Source organism: Zalophus californianus, chromosome 10 (genome assembly GCF_009762305.2).
Source record: "Zalophus californianus isolate mZalCal1 chromosome 10, mZalCal1.pri.v2, whole genome shotgun sequence".
NCBI lineage: Eukaryota > Metazoa > Chordata > Mammalia > Carnivora > Otariidae > Zalophus > Zalophus californianus.
Window position 1 is genome coordinate 24,267,447 of NC_045604.1, and position 15,438 is coordinate 24,282,884.

The 15,438-nt window shown below is 35.4% G+C and overlaps 1 protein-coding gene across 3 annotated transcripts in view; it reads right to left on the reverse strand.

The window, feature by feature from the left end:
- KCNT2 (potassium sodium-activated channel subfamily T member 2) overlaps positions 1-15,438 on the reverse strand; it is a 362,885-nt gene that overhangs the window by 180,159 nt on the left and 167,288 nt on the right. For all 3 annotated transcript variants that reach the window (XM_027613976.2, XM_027613975.2, XM_027613974.2), the window contains exons 9-12: positions 7,709-7,889; positions 6,361-6,525; positions 4,456-4,592; positions 474-537 (exon numbers count right to left, since the gene is read on the reverse strand). In XM_027613976.2, coding sequence (XP_027469777.1) covers positions 474-537; positions 4,456-4,592; positions 6,361-6,525; positions 7,709-7,889 — 547 coding nt within the window. The remainder of the gene's footprint in view (positions 1-473; positions 538-4,455; positions 4,593-6,360; positions 6,526-7,708; positions 7,890-15,438) is intronic.

The window sequence follows — 15,438 nt, forward strand, 5'->3', positions numbered from 1 at the left end:
CAAGTTGAGATGTGCTTCCCAATCACGTGGGGATCTTTTAAAAATACACAGATTCCAGATCCCCACTTCATATACACTGAATAAAATTTTCATGAATGCATACTTTTTTAGAAGCTCTCCGACTGATTCTAATGCAGACTGCCTGATCCATCTGCTTTGTTTTGAGTTGAGGAAATTGAGACCATTTTAATGAAATTACATAGGAAAGGACATATTTAATAAAAATATATGACCTATTTCATTTTGATCAATAGAAAACCCAAGGACTAGTAGAAACTACTTCAAAAACAGTTTTGTTGACACAGTCCATAATGCTGCTCTTCTTATATTATGGCAAAGACAGTTTAGAGATATTTGCTTCCCTTTAGTAATATTTTAAAGTTACCTATATTTAACATAGTCAGATTTAAAAAAAATTTTTAAAAAATCTTCTAAGGGAAGAACAATTATGAAAGAGACTTTTAGAAACTTACAGATGATGTCCTATCCACTTCACAACGGCTGCTCAGAATAAAACAGGCCTCAGCATCATCCATCCTAAATACAGACAAAAAAAATAATAATAATTATACACTGAAATATCTTTGTAGTGTCTGAAAAATAGAATTCCAATGCTTAGTCCAATGTACACAAAGTGCAAATAAAATATGAGTATCCTTAGGTTTAAACGAAAGTTAGATTTCTAGCAGATCATGACTGTACTTTACTATAAACAAAGCAATAGTTGTTGAATCGGCTATATAACTCAACAGTTCATAATGACAAAAATTAAAAAAACACTCAAATTTTATTCTCTTTTATGATTATATATTTTTTCATGTATATGCTTTGTTTAAATTAAGGGAGTTGTATTGGCCTTTATGATTAGTTACATTTTAACTGCAAAGTTACTCAATTAATTGAGAGAAGGAAGAGCTACTTAGTATTCTTATATCAAACTCTACTGTACATTTACATTTCTTGGAGATGATTCATCGTCTTCTTCCCAACCCTTGTCCCTTATACTAAAGTTCTACATTGCTTAAATTTGGTGATAAACAGTAGGTTTCAGTGCTTGATAAATAATGTTCTAAAAACATAAAAATGTTGGGGTGCCTGGTTGGCTCAGTTGGTAGAACATGCGACTATTGATCTTGGGATTGTAAATTCAACCTCCCCATGGGGTGTAGAGATTACTTAAAAATAAAAAAATCTTAAAAAAAATAAAAACATAAAAGTGTTAATTTCAAAATAAGGAATGTTTTATCTTTCTGATTCATTATGATAAAATAAACCTCCACCCCCCCCAAATTTTTTTTCTATGCAGAGGAACGATAAAAGTCCAGGAAATTAGATCAAACCAAACAGTTTTGGGAAAATACTGAGTCATGGTTATACGATAATTAGTATCACATAACATTTTCTAAACATCATCTTCAACAAAGCAATTCAAAATTCATGCAACTGACCTTTGGAACTGGTTTGGAGAATCCTATTCCTTGTTTCTTGCATGGGAAATTGTGTTGAAGAACGTATTAGTTAACATTAAATCCCAAATCTTTATATGACATTAGGATAAGAAATGAACATAAAATGAATACTTCTTTCTTAACTCAGATTTTTTAGTATTACCAGTCTGCTACCTCTCTCATCCTCATTCTCATCCTTGGTATATTCCAATGAATGAATGCTTCTTGTAAATGTGATTGACTTTGCTGAGAAGTCATTTTAATAATATGAATAATAAATGAATTACTAATCCTAAATAAATCATGAATAAAAAGAGAAATCATTTTCCCTCTACCCATCTAGGTTCTTGGCTGAGACCCTCTGTAATAAAAAGACAGATTAACAGAAGAAAAGCAAACAGAAGTTTAATAACACAGGAGAGTACATCTCCTGTATACGTGGGACACACCCAGGAAAACTGATTAACTCCTCTCCCATGAAGCCACCACCTTAAACACCATCTTCAGCTAAAGACAAAAGATGTTTGGCTAACAGTGAGCCAGTTATGTTAACCTACCAAGAAAAGCAAAGTAAACCAGGGTAGGTTGTTATACAGATCTAGGTCCTTGCTTTCTCCACTCCCAAGAGTTTGCAGAGATTGAGTCATCCTCTTCCAGGTACAGAGAGAGAGAGAGAGACACCCTTATGGATGCAGATTTCCCTTATAAATGGAAATGTCTCTTCAAAAGGATTAACTTCTACTAGGTTTTCAGTTTTTCCTGTGTCTGCTGCTTCTTAAAAATAACCAGCTCACAATAATCCTTATACCATTGAGGCATATTTTGGGGTAGCAAATTCGGCTCCCTTCTATAGTATCAAGCTAAAATACTAACAGCTAATACTAATAGCTTAGATTAATTTATTAGGTAACAAAAAGCCTTCAATTATCACATAAATTCATAGTGAACATAATATGGGAATTATTCTTATGTGAAGAACTTAATGCATATGGTAAATTAAGCATATTGATTATCTATACAGATGAATATAAAGATCCAAATTATGTTAGTGTCTAAGCAACTATTTCTTTAGAGCTCCCAAATAATGTATATAGATAGCAAATAGCAAACACCTAAAGCCATCTATTGCTTGAGATACTAGGAGAATCTGACTTAACTCTTGTGTATACACTGACAATATCTATGAAGTATTTAATCCACCAGAAATACTAATGTGTTCTCAAAGAAGCTAAATTTCCTAATTATGCACCATTCATTATATCCTGGTGGTTTCTACTAACTTTTTTGTTTCAGAAGTTATTAAATCATTGAAAAATCTCACTTAAATTGCCCTACTGTATATAAATCAAAGGTAATGTCAAAGTTCCAGTTACAAAATATCTAGTCATCACTTTGCAGAATTAAGCAGCAAAAAGGATTTTGGGACTTTTCTTCTGTTCTTTTCCACTATCCACCTACATACACACACACACACACACACACACACACACACAACATGCATAAACACACCCATCTCCACTAACACACATACTCAACCATCCAGAAAAAAAAAGCAACGATTTAAAAAACACCTATGCTCTCAAATTCAGTGAGGAGACTTATATTTATATAAGAGCACATAAAACAACTCAGGAACAAACATGGAGATGTAGGATCCAAGGCCACTCCAAGATGGGCCACGTTGGCATGAAGATTACTTTGAGCTAAAAAGCAATCAAAACTCAGCAGATTCAGGAAAGCTCTTTATCTCCCTCCTCAACTGCCTGAAAAGAAGTTAGACAGAAAATCTGCTCCGGGAAGGGAGCTATCACCATAGATAACTACATTATGATACAAACTAGGGAGGGCAGGCAAGGAAGAACTTAGCAAAGCCTGTTTGATTCCAGTCCTCCATGTCCCATTGTTTCTGAGTGGCCCAGCAAACATTTGTTTACCAAACATTTACTCTTCTTTTATTATTATTATTATTAATATATAATGTATTATTTGTTTCAGGGGTACAGGTCTGTGATTCATCAGTCTTACACAATACACAGCACTCTTGTTCATCTCCCTGTAACTTGCTTTCCTTCCCTTGGTAGTCCCACACCTCTACCCCTTCTCCTTAGCTCAGAATGACATATTTTCCTGTCTTTGAAAGTTCCATGTCTGTATGGATTCCCTGTACATACACTATTAAATTTGATTTTCTCCTGTTAATCTGTCTCATGTCAATTTGATTCTTAGTCCAGCTAGAAGGACCTAGAAGGGGATAGGATATTCTTCCTCCCCAAAAAAAGACATGTTTAAAACTTTAAAAGCAACAGAAAACATGGAGCAAAACCACCCCTGCTGAAGGTTTCTTCTGGCTTCTGAAACTATGGGTGTTGTTTGCAGAGGCCCTGACTCCTTGGTGTCCGTGGTCGGCCCAACCATGTTTTCACTCTGTTCATATGGAACAATCCCATGACCTGTGACAAAGGTGTATGCCTATGTCACCTTTAAACCAGGTTGGCTAGCATATGTGCTACAGGAAAAGAGCAACTAAGACCCAGTTACCCTTCTGATTCCTCCAGCCCCAGGGACATCACAAGTGTCATCTGCCCGGTACATAATACAAACTCTAGAATTTAAACCTTTACTCAAACTGCTTTGGCATTTCATATAATGGTTAGCCCAAAATTTTTATTTGTGGAATAAAAACAGTATTCGGGGATTTGGAGACTACTCTAACAGTGAGTCTGGATAACTCAGCTCTTCCCTGACAGCTTGAGATAATTACACCACGCCACACTCCTCATTGTGTTGTGTGGACACAGTCCACTGAACATCCTTGCACTGAGAAAGGGAGCAAATACACCGATTTTATATTTTTAACCTTTCAATTTGACCAGCAGAGGGACTATGGCAAGACGCTGTATTCCCAAAAATACTTAAACACATCTTGCAAGACTGAAAATTGCTAAAATTTGGAGGAGAGAAAAGATATTAAAGTATTGCAAGATGGAAAATTGATAGGGATACCTACTTTGCTCTCAACAGATCCTGATCTTTAAGGGCTGAGCCTTGAAGGTAGATCACTCTTTGTGACCACATTGGAATCTGCAGTACCCTTCGAACTTGCACATCCATTTCAGTAGGACACAAAATCACCACATAATAATCCTATTCAAAACAAAGTGAGCAATGGAGCAAAATCAATAATGCTATGTTTTATATTATGTAAGTAAACAGAATGTCTAAGAACATTTAGAAATATGATGATATAGAAATAAACTCCTGCTAATAAGTAAAAATTTGCATTTAAAACTTGGACACACATTAATTAACATGATACTGTAATAAACATAACTGAGACATATAAAAATCTCATAAAGCAACATAAGGTCATCCTGACCTTTTTCAATCTCATTAGTACCATGAAGAGAAGGTAATCAGTGTATACTCAGTAGACATTTTCAACCTATGAAGTTTTCACTTATAACTGCAGGCTGATTCTAAAATATGTAATACATACAGAAGTGCTTAAAAATCAATTCATACTTCAAATTTTTACTTTTAGAATAGAAATTCTGATGGTGATTTATATCATTAGGAAATATTATAAACTGATAATACTGAAAAATCTCTGATGAATATCTGAAAGAATAAGGATTCATAAAAATATTGATAATACAAAGTAAATTTAAAACTTTGAGATCATATATTTTAAAATTATGATCCTTTTGAAAAAATACAAAAGTACTCTGAGTGATAAAATAGTTTAATACACTGATTATAGGAATTACAATTCTCTGGGCAACATTCATTATTTTATCATCTAAAATGTATCTAGTGGAAATTTGGGGAGTTTTGAGAATTCGCCACATTGATATCAGACAGCATCAAAACGTGGGGCATCAAATTTTCCCAAAAATAGGTTTTCTTTATGGATTATAATGAGCAAAACCACAATTATTTAATATGAATAATAATAAAAACAACAAATATGGTGTTTCTTCAAAAATGCAAATTAATTTATAAAAAACAAAAGAATGTATGATGTAATTTAAGTATCACTTATTTATAAATTAAATTTTTAAAAAAATTTTTTTAAATAGTATTTTAAAAGATCTCCAATACAGTCATGAAAAAAAAAGATCTATTTAAGGGAGATCTAATTAGATAACTCAGTACTGTTTTGATCTCAGGACTGTCCAACCTCTTGACACAAATTTATTGAGGAAATACAAGACATTCAAGTAGCTCCTTACTGTTTGGACTGAACTCAGTGCATTGAGCAGGAAAAGGAGATTATCTAAATCTACACTGGCCCAGGACCACACAGCAAGTAGCAGAAGTATCTGAGGATTTTATCCGCATAGACAAATGAAGAGATTTTTTTTTCTGAATTATTGTTCTCAATTCAGCTAGTTATTGTCCAATTTGGGGTCACTCATTGCTAGTATAAATAAGACCTAGGTACACTCTGGGAAACAAAAGGAAAAATGGAATTTTCAGACTTCCACATTTCTATCAGCAACACTTGATAAAACTTTTGATAATTTCAAGTGAGTAGATGATATTGTGAAATGACTTTTTCATTGTTTGATATCTTATGTTAAATTCCACTGTTTCATAAAAATGTCATTTGTGCATTACACAAGGGAGAAAAAAAACAATCCTTTTAATTCAAAAAAAAACCTTTCTTTGTAGCATTAACAATTCCATCTGTCTTTTAGTGTAGATACAGAAGGAAACTTAAAATACTGAGTATTCCTTAAGCATTTTTTCTATGTTCCTGGTTATATTTGCAGTTCTTCATTTACTGTTTCTAAATTTGAGTGTATAAATAAAAATCCTCCAGAATGCAGGCTGCACCATCAGTTAATTGACTTGGACAATATGTTAGTTAGTTATGATCCAGCAAACACGTAACATAATTTTAATGTACCTGAAGTCTTGGGTGAGCATAGAATTCATTTAAAAAGTCCATAAGTAAATCAATCTTCAGTGAACTGACACACAGAACAACATGCTTCTCAGTTTGAGCTCTATGTCGACTATAGTTTCCACCTGACTTTTGTCTTTCCATCCACAAATAGGCCAGCTGTTCAAACTGCAATGCATTTTCCACAAGTGAATAAAAAATTTGGGGCATGAAAATAAAAATCAATGCAATACATCCATTGTTTATTAGATACACTCAATTTCTTAGATGGAACTCATTGAGATTCAAATTATCCGTATTCCCTTCAACAACAGACTTTTCATGTGATTGCTGTACAAGTTGCTAATGCTTCCCAGGGGCCTCAGGTCTCGACAGAAACATATTAATATGATTTTCCCATTATATCATAACAGCACTAAAAGGTTTATGCCTCTGCTTTATGTCCAGTAAAGCAGGCAGCCATGATGTGTCATGCACTGCGTCAAAGAGAAAAATCTCAAAGGCATTTCTTCTACCTTCTTCAACCAAGTTCAGCACACACCTCATGCAATGAGAGATACCCAAAACACAAGGTCACATTCTAGTTGTACAGCTGTAGTTGGTATGTAAGGGAAGTGGAGGGATGTCAGGAAGGTACACATGCATGATTGGATAAAAGTAGGAAGATCATTTTCATACCTACATAAAGGATATTTAGATATACTGTGGTCAAAGGTTTGTAATGGAAAATACAAGTTCGATTTGTATTTGCCATATCCTGTTTCTGACCTGCTCACCCATGGGCACCTAAGAGCTCACTGTAGGAAAGAGTTGGAGATTGCATCTGCTTATCTTTAGTCTCCTTTTATATCTCTGTCCCTTTGCAACCACCTTATCTACTCCCAGAATGTTGTATATTAGTTACATATTATCATCTTCAGATTTTTAGTTGACCAACATGTGATCAGTTTTTATTTATTGCAATGTTTAGCTTTTATATTGTTTCAAGAACCAAAGGAAATCAAACCTTCATAAGTTTATTTCCTTGATCTATCATTCTGCAATTAAAACTATATTATCTTATGATCTTATAATTAATATAATTAAATACCTTATATTTCAAAGAAATGTCTTCAAGAATTGAAATGAGATGTGAGTTATTTCACGTGTGAATGGAGGGGGAAAAAAGTCAGTTTCTAATATAATGTGAAAAAGCATTTCCTGAGACCATTTTAATTCATTGACTAGATACAATAATAACATGTGTCAATATATTACATTAATAAACCACCCTGCATTTCTTACTAAGCATGAAAGATTTGATTTTATAAGATTTGCACATTTCTATAAAATTTACCCTGGCTCTGTTTACCTGTATGGGTAGAACCACAAGAGCAACACAAATCATGGCAACGACAAAAAGTTTGGAGGACCATGTTTCAGGGGTGACATCCCCAAAGCCCACAGTGGAAAATGTCACAATGCAGAAGTAAAGGGAGTCAAAGAGATTCAGCTTCTTCCCTATTCGTTCCAGATGTTGGATTCCACAAATGCTAAAGAAACAAACGTGCATTAAAATTAAAACTTTCAAATTGGGCACATTATTTTTCATTATTCTTTTGAAAGCACATTTCATAAAGCCATGCAGTAAGCTGGAATCTTATATTGTACAATCTTTTTTTCCTCAGGAAAATATATTTTTTTTAAGTTTTTTACCCACATTAACCGAATATAGTATTACTTTGATTGATAACCAAAAATTGTAGCCAAAATATCACAGAGTATACTGGAGTAGCATGTAAAAGGAATGGACTGAATTTCATGGGTGACTAACACAAACATTTTGAATGCATGCCAGGAAACAGAGACAGAAATTGCTAAATTTATTCCCTGTCAAAAGAGTGATAGTCTTTTTTTTTTACAGGAAGCCATCTTATTGTATAATGTGTGTGTGTTTCACATATATATATATATATATATATATATATATATATATATATATATATGAAAGGTTTGAGGAGTTAACAATTGCCAAGTCATTCTCAAGAGATCAACCATCTGTATAAAGCTACTAATGGTATAAAAGTAAGAGAGCAGCTTAGAAATTGTTACAAGATGTCCCCAAAGTAGAATTGTTAAAATAGCACTAAAAATAGCACTACTACTGGCAAAGAAAAAAAAAGAAAAAAGAAAAAGAAAAAAAGGAAAGGTGAGCCTTGGAGGGAGATAGGAGATTTGCACATAAATCAGTGTATAATGGCATACAATTCAGCAAGAAGAAAAAAAAACAGGTATCGATGCATATTATAATATGGATAAACCACAAAAACATGGTCAGTGAAAGAAGACAGATGTAGAAAACTACAGACTATATGATACTGTTCAGACAAAATGTCCAGAAAAGAGACAGAAAGCAGACTAGTGGCTGCCTGGAGCTGATGGTGGGAAGAAGGGTGATAGAAAATGTTCTAAAACCGGAATGTGGTGATGATTGCAGAACTCTGTAAATGCGTTTAAAATGATTGATATTTACACTTAAAATGAGTGCACGGTATGGCATGTAAATTATTCTTCTACAAAGCTGTCCAAAAAATTCAGTGTTTACTTTTGGATACTCATTCCAACCCCTATGCACAAGAAGACAGCTCGATTTTGATGACCACGAAGAGGTAATATTCAATGTTTAATTTTTCTATTTTCTTTTCTATCCTTTTAAGATAATCTTCCTATTTGTCTAGGTTACATATCAAAAAATATTTAATTATCTTAAATATTAAATGTTTTTTGATTGTTTTGTTTTTTTAAGGCAGAGTCTAAGCCAGTGGATAGGTAGATAGGTGTGTAAGCACACAGGTAGATAAACCAAGGGACAGAAGAGAAATAGTAGGGTACTTGTCATTATTTTACTGCTGAGGCAGAGACTGTTCTTTTTTTATTTTCTTTTTCTTTTTCTTTCTTACCTCCAGGTTTCCAGAATGGTTCAGCAAAATTGCCCTTGTTCTATGCTTAGGAATTTTGTGTGAGCTGCCAGGTCATATGAGTTGATTCGTATCAGTTTATTTGCTCTGCTGTCCCTATGCAATATAATAGCCAAACTAATTATAAGACTATTCAGATGGAACCTTACTATAACCAAAGAGAACAACTGTTTGATAACAAATATTTCTGCGAAGTAGGTTTTTTAATTTTATCACAAAAATATGTATTTGAAAATGTAAACAATTTATGCTTAACTTTTACACTTCAGTAGAAAATAAAATAAGAGGGAAGATAAATTACATTACAAATGTTAAAGGCTTACTATATACTGCATAACTACACATTAAAAGTCAGTCCCTGTTCATAGATAAAATGTCCATTTTCTAAATCAGATAAACATTTTCTTCACCTAAACTAGCATAAAAGTCTCCTACTCTGCTTCCTTGTCTTCAGATTGTTCTTTTTTTAATATAATCTATTCATAATGGCCATATTCACATTCTTTAAGCAAAGCTTAGAGGGGCACCTGGGTGGCTCAGTTGGTTAAGCATCCAACTCTTGATTTCAGCTCAGGTCATGATCTCAGGGTGTGAGATCAAGCCAGCCTTGGGGCTTAAGATCCTCTCTCTTCCTCCCCGACTCCTCCCTCCCCTCCCCTGCGGGTGCGTGCACTCTCTCGCTAAAAAAAATAAAAATAAAATAATCAATTAATTTTAAAAAGCTTGGCTATGTAAATCTCAGGTTTAAAAAAAAGCACTGGATTCTTACAGTTTAAGACCACTTTGTAATTCATGGTGTGATAGATTATTATAATAGCTGCCAATAAATCAAGCTTTCCTATGCTCATGCCTGTTTGCAACATGTTATGCTGTACTTCCCATCAAAAGTGAAATCTAGGATGCCTGGGTGGCTGATGGTTGGGCGGCTGCCTTCGGCTCAAGTCATCATCCCGGAGTCCCAGGATCAAGTCCCACATCCGGCTCCCTGCTTGGCAGGGAGTCTGCTTCTCCCTCTGATTCCCCCCCCATCTCGTGCTCGCTCTCTCTCATTCTCTCTCTCTCTCAAATAAATAAATAAAATCTTTAAAAAAAAAAGTGAAATCTAGTTCTCCATGTCCTTGCATTTGAACAGCCTAATACCTTATTTGACCAACAAAATTTTGTAGAAATGATGGTGTGTGGATTACAGAGCATGGATCTTACAAACATCCTGAAGTTAATGTTCTTGCTGACTTAGAAGTCTGAGATTACCATGCTGTACAGCAGCCTGGCATAATCTACTGAAGGATGAGAGGCTTGTGGAAAAAAAAAAAAAAATGTCCCAACTGACAGCCAGCACCAACTGCCAGACATGAGAGTCGGCCATCTTGGATGCTCCAATTCCTGTCAGGCCATCACATGACTGAAGCCAAGAATAACTGCAAGTGAGACCAGCAGGAAAACTATCCTGGTTTCAACCACAGAACTGTGAGAAACAACAAACTGCTGTTTTAAGCCACTACCTTTTAGGTGGCTTATTATTTGGCAATAGATATGTGGTACATACAGAATTAATTAGACTCCAACATCTGGATCTAATCTGGTTTTTCGCAAATTTTGCTCTCTATCTCCCCTTCACTTACTATTTGGATGGTTTACCTATCATAGTATATAATCCTTACCCTCTATATCAACTTTTGCCCAATCTATTCCCTACAACTGAAGCCCTCTCTCCATAACACCTACTGTGATTCCCATTTTTTTGAACCCTAGCTCAAAAATGACCTCCATTATAAAGACTTCATTTAGTCTCAAGTTCAAGGAATTCCTAGAAGTTCCCACTGAATTCCTAGAGCACATAGGAGTTCAGGTCTTATATAGGTAAACTTTTACAATAATACCTATTTTTAGAGTTTAATATTTATCACCCCAACTCAACTATTACTTACCCTATTGACACTATTTACACCTATATTTTTATTTCCTAGAGCACTTAGCACAAAGTGCTTAGTAGTCACTCATTAACTAACTGCTACAAGAACAAAAGAACACCTGCTTAAACCATACTCAAATAATACATGCAAACAAACTCCAGAAAGCAGTTCATTCATGTGTTTCTGCTTTTTATTACTTGCATACCCAACTCCCCAAAACTCAGTGGCTTCAAACCATAATAATTTATCATTTCACATGATTCCATGTGGTAGGTGGGAATTTTCTTGGGTTTTCTTGGGCTCATTCATGTGGCTGCATTGAGCTAGGGGTCTGGCTAGAATGAAGAGGTCCAAGGTGGCCTCACTCCTGTGCCAAATGGCCAGTGTTCACTGTTGTCTGTTTGCCTTGCTTGGTTATTCTCCATGTGACCATTCATCCTCCAATATTTTCAGTCTGCTTCATTACTGTCCCAGGGCAATGATAGCAACTGAAAGTCCTCTTCAGACCAAGCTTTATCTGCCCCATTCTATTTGCCAAAGCAAGTCACTAGATCAGCCCAGATTGGAGGAATGGCTGTGGAAATAGACTCTATCTCCTGATGAGAAGAGCTACAAATTTTTGTGATCATGTTTTTCAATCCACCAAACTGTATAAGTGAGAATACTTATCACAACTTATATAAATCTTAATAAATATTATTTAAAAAATCATGTTACAGTCCAAGATATTTAATTGCCTTGATATAACTGTAGTTAAAATCATGCTTGCAATCATTTTTTATAACCCTTATGTAAAATGCCATTTTACTTGACCTAGAAAAATCATGTGAAAATTTCACATATTTATCAATATCACACTTAAGATTCAAGACTTGATATACCTTAATACTCACTAAATCAATATGAAAATGAAGACACCCACATCAGCTGTTAAACACTTGGTATTATTATACAAAAACAAAAATTAACATTATTTTTAAGTAGTAATAAAGGTAAAAACACTGAATTACTTTTAGAGTTTTTCTCTAATTTTTTTTTTTAAGATTTTATTTCTTTGACAGAGAGAGACACAGCGAGAGGGGGAACACAAACAGGGGGAGGGGGAGAGGGAGAAGCAGGCTTCCCGTGGAGCAGGGAGCCTGATGTGGGGCTTGATCCCCGGACCCTGGGATCATGACCTGAGCTGAATGCAGAGAGTTGACAGCTGAGCCACCCAGGTGCCCCAGTTTTTCTCTGATTTTGAATAGGCCCGTCAACCAGTTTTATTTAGGTCTCATTTAATGGGCCACTGCTTATGTTTGTGGATAACAATGTCAATACATTTCAAAAAATACTGATGTTAACTTATCTTCTAAGGCCATAAATATTTTTGTAATAAATAAATGAACTTAGTTCCTTCTTCCCAAGAGAAAATAGGACAGAGAATATTTAAATATCTAGCCCAAGAAGATGCAGAGAAAGGGGAACCCTCCCTCCTGTTGGTGGGAACGCAAGCTGGTGCAGCCACTCTGGAAAACAGTATGGCGGTTCCTCAAAAAGTTGAAAATAGAGCTGCCCTATGACCCAGAAATTGCACTACTGGGTATTTACCCCAAAGATACAAATGTAGTGATCCGAAGGGGTACATGCACCCCGATGTTTATAGCAGCAATGTCCACAATAACCAAACTATGGAAAGAGCCAAGATGTCCATCGACAGATAAATGGATAAAGAAAATGTGGTACACACACACACACACACACACACACAAACACACTGGAATATTATGTAGCCATCAAAAGGAATGAGATCTTGCCATTTGTAACGATGTGGATGGAACTGGAGGGTATTATGCTGAGCGAAATAAGTCAATCAGAGAAAGACACATATCATATGATCTCACTTATATGAGGAATTCTTAATCTCAGGAAACGAAATGAGGGTCGCTGGAGTGGTGGGGGGTGGGAGAGATGGGGTGACTGGGTGCTAGATATTGGGGAGGGTATGTGCTATGGTGAACACTGTGAATTGTGTAAGACTGTTGAATCACAGACCTGTACCTCTGAAACAAATAATACATCATATGTTAAAAAAAAAAAGAAGAAGAAGATAGTAGGAAGGGAGAAATGAAGGGGGGAAATCAGAGGGGGAGATGAACCATAAGAGACTATGGACTCTGAGAAACAAACTGAGGGTTCTAGAGGGGAGGGGGGTGGGGGGATGGGTTAGCCTGGTGATGGGTATTAAATAGGGCACGTATTAAATGGAGCACTGGGTGTTATACATAAATAATGAATCATGGAACACTACATCAAAAACTAATGATGTAATGTATGGTGATTAACATAACATAATAAAATTTAAAAAAAGAGAGAAAAAAATAAATATCTAGCCCAAGAAAAGACTAATCCTTTCCAGTTATAGATCAAATCTTGTTCCCTCTGTGTTCACAACTTTAAATGCCCTTTAACTGTATTTAGAATAAAGGGCTCTTCTTGGACTTCATCTTCTAAGACCATCCCCTAACTCACTGTCCTCCAGCCATACCAGCCTCACTGCTATCCCTGAAACGTGCCACGTGTCACCCAAATCTTCTTTCAACTTTCTCCCTTTATTTCTAATATTTCCAATGTCCAAACAGAATCCTAAACTTCCTCTCTAATTTTGTTCCTCCCAAATTCTTCAAATCAAATGGTGACAAATACAGCTTTCTTGTTGATCAGAGCCATCCTTGACTTCTCTCTTTCTTTCACAACCCACATCCAAATCCTTAGCAAATTCTGTTTCTAGCTTCAAAACATAATCAGAATTCACTATCACTACTCACCACTGCTACTGCAGTGATCCTTGCCATCATGTTTTCTGCCCTGCACTGCAGTAAACACTCCCATCCTTCTGCCAGGAGCCTATCACCATCATGCCAGAGTTGCCCTATGAAAACGCAGGTCAAGTCATGCTATTCCCCTACTTAAAACTCTAAGAGGGTTCCTTATATTTCACTTGACTAAAAGCTAATGTTCTTTCACTTGCCTATAGCATACTACCCAATCTGACCCTTCCCTACCATGCCTTTCACACTAATTTTCTACTCTTTTCTGTGGTTCACTTTGCCCCAGCTACACTGACATTCTTGCTTTCTGATCAACATGAGAGCCATGTTCCTTGTCATGGAACATTCTCTGGATAGAACCTTATCGCCCCAGATTTTGTCATCACTAACTCCTCACATCTTCCAAGTCTTTACTCCTATATTGACCATCATCTATAATTCTAATCTTCCTTATCTAGCTTCATTTAAAAAAAAAAAGTTTTAGTCATGTGTTGGGTTTGGTGTCCATTGTCTATAACCCTCTATATGAATGGAGGTCTATTAAGACAGAAAGTCACATGCTTTCTTCAACCATGTTGCCTGAGCACCTAAAATAGTGCCAAGCACAGAATAATGATCATAGATCTCTACTGCCATATTTAAATCACCAAGCCATTTATCCTGTTTAGATATAAACTAAATACAATTTATTAATTTTAAAAAAGCACCCAAAATGTTTATCTGACTGCTGCCCTAACTGTGGAATCTAATATAAGTAAGCAGCAAGAGTAAATACATCTTTAGGGAGGCAGGGGAGGCAGATGCAATATTCCATAAACCTACTGACTTTCCCATCACCTTTTAATCAATATCACTTGAAATATCCAGGTACTATAAATAAGCAAATTAGGTTTTACTCTCCCTAGTAATTAGTATTTGTAACTCCAGCATTTGTTTCAGTTAGTACTACTTAAATAATATGATAAACAAAAGATTTAGAAATTGGAAATTTTATACTTATTGAAAGTCATCCTGCTTAGGGTGCCTGGGTGGCTCAGTCATTAAGCGTCTGCCTTCAGCTCAGGTCATGGTCCCCAGGTCCTGGGATCGAGCCCCACATCGGGTTCCCTGCTAGGCAGGAAGTCTGTTTCTCCCTTTCCCTCTCCCCCTGCTTGTGTTCCCTCTCTCGCTGTGTCTCTCTCTGTCAAATAAATAAATAAAATCTTTAAAAAAAAAAGTCATCCTGCTTGCATAATATACAAATAAACTGTGTAACTAAAAATTTGTCTTTTTATAAAATCAAATTGAATATTCAAATATAAGACTTGCATTTATTTAGTCTCATTACATTCTAAATTCTCTATGTCACTAATGTATTTAAAAATTATTTGAGTTATTGAATTAAGTTTGCTACATTTAACT